Source organism: Sinocyclocheilus rhinocerous, unplaced genomic scaffold, assembly GCF_001515625.1.
Source record: "Sinocyclocheilus rhinocerous isolate Xijiao unplaced genomic scaffold, SAMN03320098_v1.1 scaffold556, whole genome shotgun sequence".
Classification (NCBI taxonomy): Eukaryota; Metazoa; Chordata; class Actinopteri; order Cypriniformes; family Cyprinidae; genus Sinocyclocheilus; species Sinocyclocheilus rhinocerous.
Window position 1 is genome coordinate 159078 of NW_015631074.1, and position 6171 is coordinate 165248.

Consider the following 6171-nt stretch of genomic DNA (forward strand, 5'->3'; position numbering starts at 1 on the left):
GATTTTATACAGCAGTTCAATAAACAAGAATTTAATATTAAGACACTTACGTTTTAGACACAATATTGACTGTTTTCACTCTATTTCGCCAACAAATATAATTCCAATTTGCGTCTCTGAGCAACATGATGTTATTTTGTTCCTGAATGAATCAACCGTTTAAATGATTCGGTTCAGTCGCAATGGCTCACTTATTAACAGTGACGTGCTGCCACCTAATGGCGGTTTTAATTTCACATTTAAAGTATCTTTTATTTATTTTTTACATTTTTATTTATAATTTCAAATATCAGTATTCAACCTTTTATGTTTAAAATATCAAAACAGTATTAATGTATTTGTAACTGCAGGTTAAATACATTCATGTCCTGCATTAAACAGTGTGTAAATACATCTAAATGCATTGCAACGATTTATTTTGTCAATACTGATTTATTTTGCTTGGTAATAGCCCAAATTACTTATTATTCTAATTGACTGATTCAATCTAGGAATTTGACTGAAAAGATGATGCACACTTTTCGAAAAAAAAATGGCTTTATAAAGGTAGAAATGCCCATAAAAGGCTTTTTTTTATGGCACGTCCCTGGTTACTGCTATCATAAAAATACACTGTAGGTTTCTACGTCACATTTAATGCCCAACAACAAATATTTTAGCAAAAGGTATTTTTTACTCAAAATGTTTGCACTCCTATTCTATTGCGCTCCATCTGTTTAGCAAAATGGATATTTTTGCATGACTTTCAAACATTTACAGATAAAGAATATAACTCATTAATCAGCACAAATATATTTGCTCTCTGTCATGGTGGATCATTTTGATTCATGATTGACATTAAGGGCTGCCTAAGAATAAACGTGCACATCAAATTATTTTGACTCCGTGAACCTCGATCAAATTAGTGAGATTGCGTGAACTTAAATTGTCGTTTATGGAACCGCTTTAGCCCCGATTGATTTGTTAGGTTATTTCAAGTCAGGTGATTGACTTTAATCCCCACTTTTCTTAGTGTCTTTTATGAAACAGGCCCCAGGAGTTTACCCCATAATTGTTCAACGCAAAGGGAGAGACCATTCGATAAGGGAACCCCCTCATAGACACTTTTTTTTTTTATTTAATAATAGGGTAATACGTATAACAATATAGTAAAAAGGTCATTTGTGACATTAATATTGCATTGAAAAGTATTTTAATAATAAAAATAACATTTTTATTTGGGGATACAAATAGTAACATAAAAAGAGTGATACATTTTTGTTTTAATTCAATGTAATGTGTTTGACCTTGGGAATTTTATTTCGATGGAAAACTGCAGGAAGACCTCTGTTTAGTTGGCAACATTTTTATTTACTTATTATAAATCAGGTGAAAAATCTGCACCAAAGAAAATGTATGTGGGAGGGAATTGGTTTGTAATGAGTTTCAGGTGTGGGTAGCAAGTCAATGACTGAGAAGGAATTAATAGTGGTTGCAGCGCCATATTGTGATTTTGGTTCATCACTGAAGTTGTGCTCAACGTGCAGCATTTTTCCCTCTTTGACCTTTTCATACAGGTATGTGGGTTAATAGTGTGATTTGTTTGTGCTTGCGATATGCAGAGGCACATTAACACATGGGCTTCAACGGGCTGAATCCCAGGGGCCTACACTGAAGGTTAAAAACTGAAGGTTTTAGATTCAGTCACTGTGTTCCATTAGGGGTGCTGCTTCAAAGTCTCAATTTTAATTTCAGGAGGTTTTAAATCAGGAATCGTAATATTGCTTAACTTTAAATGGCTATGATTTAATTAAATAATGTGAGCACAGCATGTTTCAAAATAAAAAAAACGCAGTTAACAATCACCAAATAGCCCACATTTATGCCACCTTACCAAGTGATAGTTTCAGTCTACTGATGATAATGTTTTTGTGTACAATTTTGTGTAATTGATGGTGTTTAACTCATATTTCGGCCACATTTTCTTTTCATATAATCTCTGTATTATGCCTGTAGTAACATAGTGTATACTTTATGCAACAGCTATAATTCTACTGTTCCATAAGCGTAGGGTGACCATACGTGCCATTTTTCCTGGACGCGTCCTGGCCAGGATTTGTTTTGGCTTTGTTTTCATGCTTGCTGCAGGTAATGATCAAAGAGTAGTTTGACCAATAACATGCAGGCATTGTACATAATGGACCAATCATGGCGTGTGAGAAGGTGGGATCTACGGTCAAAGCGATGCAATTATGCGTACATATTAGGTGTGTTCGACTTAAAAGCAGTGCGGCTCAGACCGATCAGTGTTTGACATCAAAGTACCTCGAGAGCGTTTCGAAAGCATAACCGTCTGTATGGTACTTTGATGTCATACACCGATCAGTCTGCAAATGGCACGTATGGTCACCCTACATAAGCGCCACCATCTGGCAAAGAGTGAATTTGCAAAATTATTACTATTCATATTTTATGCAGAACAGTGTTGTAAATGTTAACTGGCATATCAACCAGGGAAAATGCGAAATTTGATGTAAATAATCATCAGGAACCTAAAATTAAATAAATAAATAAAAATACAATTTTTATCTGGGTCTACCTGAATGCTGTGGTCCAGGGGTTATTTTAAGCTACTCTTGGTGATATGATTGCGCAACTCCCCTGCTAATGTGATCCCTTTTTGGGTGGGGTGGGGGGATTAATTGACTGTTTCCACTCACTGTGGGGGAAGTGAGGCAGAGAAATATTTACCTTTGCAGTACCTCCTATGGGCTGACGGCTGTGTATGAGTGCTGAATTACCGGTAAATTGCATATGCTTAGAGTATTTTATTGAATTTGACTACTTATGAGATTTAAGTGACTGGTACACTGAACTCTTTGTTGAGGGGACTAATATTCGTGTTTTTTGTTTCTAGTATTCCCTCTTCATTTTGAGGACTGAGCACTGAGATTTGGTAACTGTGGTTTACAGCCGTGTACTTTCACTAAAGTTGCATTTGGTTGTCTTGTTTGGTAAATAATATGTATGGTTTCCTTATTTAAAAGGGCAGACAAGTCACTGTTTCATGTGTTTTTAATTTGTGTGTGTGTTCTTTTATTTATTTTTTATTTGATTAGATATTTGATTTCACTGGATTGTATTAAATATTGTTTGTTTTATTTTGCTTTTTTTATCTGTGTGGCATTGCCCTCCTCTTTTTGTTTGTTACTGTGGTTTGTGGTTTTGTACAGGGCAGGGCCTGCATAGACATTTAGCCTCCTTTGGTGTAGGTGATCCAGGTGGTGTGGCACAGGCTATGTGGTGTGTATGCATGCTGTGAGGTTTCTTTTTGTTTTCTTACAAGTGATCAGGACTGACCCTTCTTGCAATCTTGAGGAAAGATTTCCTCCTATGGATTTTATTATTGACACCCAGATGTTTTAAATTGGTGTTTTAATCTTTGATGATCTATGCTAGAAAAATAAGTCAGATTTTTTTTAGTAGTTTTAGTATTGTGGATTTGTGGAGGGCTCCTCCTGCCTTCATTAGGTGGTGGCTTAGTCAACTTACACTTCCGACACTACATGTAAAAACAATAAACCGTGTTGTTAACAATGCACATTGTGCGGAAGTCAAACTGACAGCAAAGACAGTGTGTGTAGCAGCATTTAAGGCAAACCTAGCCACTCTAAAACTTTAAAAGTGACATATCATGAAAATCTGACTTCCAGGTTTTAAGTGCTATAATCAGGTCCCCGGTGCATCTACCAACCAAGGAAATGTGAAAAAGATTAACCCAGTAACTTTGTTTTGGTAAGCCTTTTTCTGCAAGGTCTGAAAAAACGAGCGCGTCTGATTTCGCTCCCTTGGTGACGTGGCAAAGGGATCTCATTTTAATATTACCGCCTCTTAATCTGTAAATTTCCACCCACGGCGCCGTCATTTAGATTTTGCAAGTTTGAGCAAAACATGCTAACTGTTCTGTCTTTGGATGCACTGATAATCAGAACCAAAACAGATGTTTTTTAGCAAGTACGAGCTGTAATGGCGCAGCTCTATTCTGGAAAAGGGGGCGGGGAGCAGCAGCTTATTTGCATTTAAAGAGACAGGCATGAAAAACAGCGTGTTTCTGCTTCCACTCAAAATAGATATTTTTAAAATGATATAATAAATGATCTGTGGGGTATTTTGAGCTGAAACTTCACAGACACTTTTCTTTTTTTAAGTGCTTCCAACTGTTTTTCATCTGTTTATTTGTAATGAGACTAAGCAAAACACTGTTTTGACTCACACATTAAAAAGTTCCCTTTTTGGATGAAAGTTCTGTACAGTACTAAAATAGGTTTGTCCTTGCTGATCTGAGTTGATCTCACTAGATGACAAATTATAAAAAAGATGGAAGTTATTATTTATGGTCTCTGAAAATATGATTTCATCTTTAAATCAGATTATTTAAGTGTGAGGTGCCATGCTCAATGGTAATGAAGTCTACTGCTGTTACTGAATATTTGCAATAATACCCTTTCTTAATGCGTTTAATAAAAATAACTTGATTTAACTATTATAAAACTGTCCACAGATCATGCCACGTCTAGTTTCAAAGTTCATCCAATGTTAATGCAGTCTTACATTAAAATAAATAAACAAACTGATATGGACTTTAACAATTTTTGAGATTAAGGGCCAGGGTAACCTAACCTGGAACGGATATCTTAGATTGGCCCTCAAGCCAGGTCTGTTAACAAAAATTATTATTTGTATACAAAAAAATTTAGTTTTCTGTATTATACCTTACTCCATAGCTATCTATTTATAAAAACCCTAATGTTGTTGCTTCAGCATTGTTTTATGTGCATGACAGAACTGGAAAAAGAATGACCTATTTGAATATAAAAGTCAAATGTACAGCATTTCACTGTAGACGTTGGCATGAAGAATGTCACTGTCAGGCCAGGTTAACCTAACCTCTAACTGATATTTATGTTCAAATAAGTTGACTTAAGTTTTCTCTTGTGTACAATTTGATTTGCACTTAAAGACATTGGTTAATAATTAATTTAAGAGTTAATACTTAGTCAGCAAGAAAACACTATAAAAGGTCTGTTTCTCTGAAGTGTTCTTTACAAACCATCAGCCATGAGAGCTGTTGTGCTTGCCCTGACTGTGGCCCTTGTGGGTAAGTCAAAATATATTTCTATATATTTTTCTCATTTTCTCTCTTTATACCTATTTGAAAAACTCGTAGAACCTCTTGAAAATTCCTTTTTTTTAATATATATTTTTGATCTTTATTTCTTTCAGCAAGTCAACAGATCAACCTTGGTAAGTAATATGACTTGAAAAATTAGTTTGTAAGTGGTAACTTACACTGCATTACTACTTAAAATTAATGGTCATAACAACAGACTTAAATCAAAAATACTTTACCCTTTTCAGTCCCTGAGTTTGCCCCTGATAAGACCTATGTGTACAACTATGAGGCTCTTCTCTTGGGCGGTCTTCCACAAGAAGGTTTGGCCAGAGCAGGTATAAAAGTCAACAGCAAGGTTCACCTCAGTGCCGTCAACGAGAATACCTTCCTGATGAAGGTAATGATCATTAAAAACCACAGATTTCAGATCACACAAAGAAAACAACAACAAAATGCCATCACTGGATGGTAAAAGCAACAATGCCCTCATTTAAATGGAAAATGTCCCCTTACAGCTCATGGATCCTCTAATCCACGAGTATGCTGGTATTTGGCCCAATGATCCATTTGTTCCTGCCACTAAGCTCACCTCAGCACTGGCTGCTCAGCTTCAGATTCCCATCAAGTTTGAGTATGCTAATGGTGTGGTTGGAAAGGTATTTGCCCCTGCAGGAGTCTCCCCTACGGTACTGAACTTACACAGAGGTATCCTCAACATCCTTCAGCTCAACCTCAAGAAGACCCAGAACATCTATGAACTGCAAGAGGTGAGAAAGTAATCCAAGTACATTTTTGAAGGCATTAAGAAAGCCTTTTTGAGTTCTGCAATCTTATTCTTTGACTCGTCCTTTAAGGCTGGAGCTCAGGGAGTGTGCATGACCCACTATGTCATCAGTGAGGACCCAAAGGCCAACCACATTACCGTCACCAAGTCTAAGGATCTGAGCCACTGCCAGGAGAGAATCATGAAGGACGTTGGCTTGGCATACACTGAGAGATGTGCTGAATGCACAGGTGAA

At 36.4% G+C, this 6171-nt stretch overlaps 1 protein-coding gene across 1 annotated transcript; it reads left to right on the plus strand.

Annotated features, from left to right (window-relative positions):
• Positions 1-5064: 5064 nt before the first annotated feature.
• On the plus strand, positions 5065-6171 carry LOC107741561 (vitellogenin-like; the record flags this gene model as incomplete). The annotated part of the gene is made up of 5 exons (XM_016554316.1): positions 5065-5137; positions 5263-5283; positions 5398-5549; positions 5668-5919; positions 6007-6171. Coding segments are annotated over exons 1-5 (630 nt in total), but the record flags the coding sequence as incomplete, so codon positions are not given.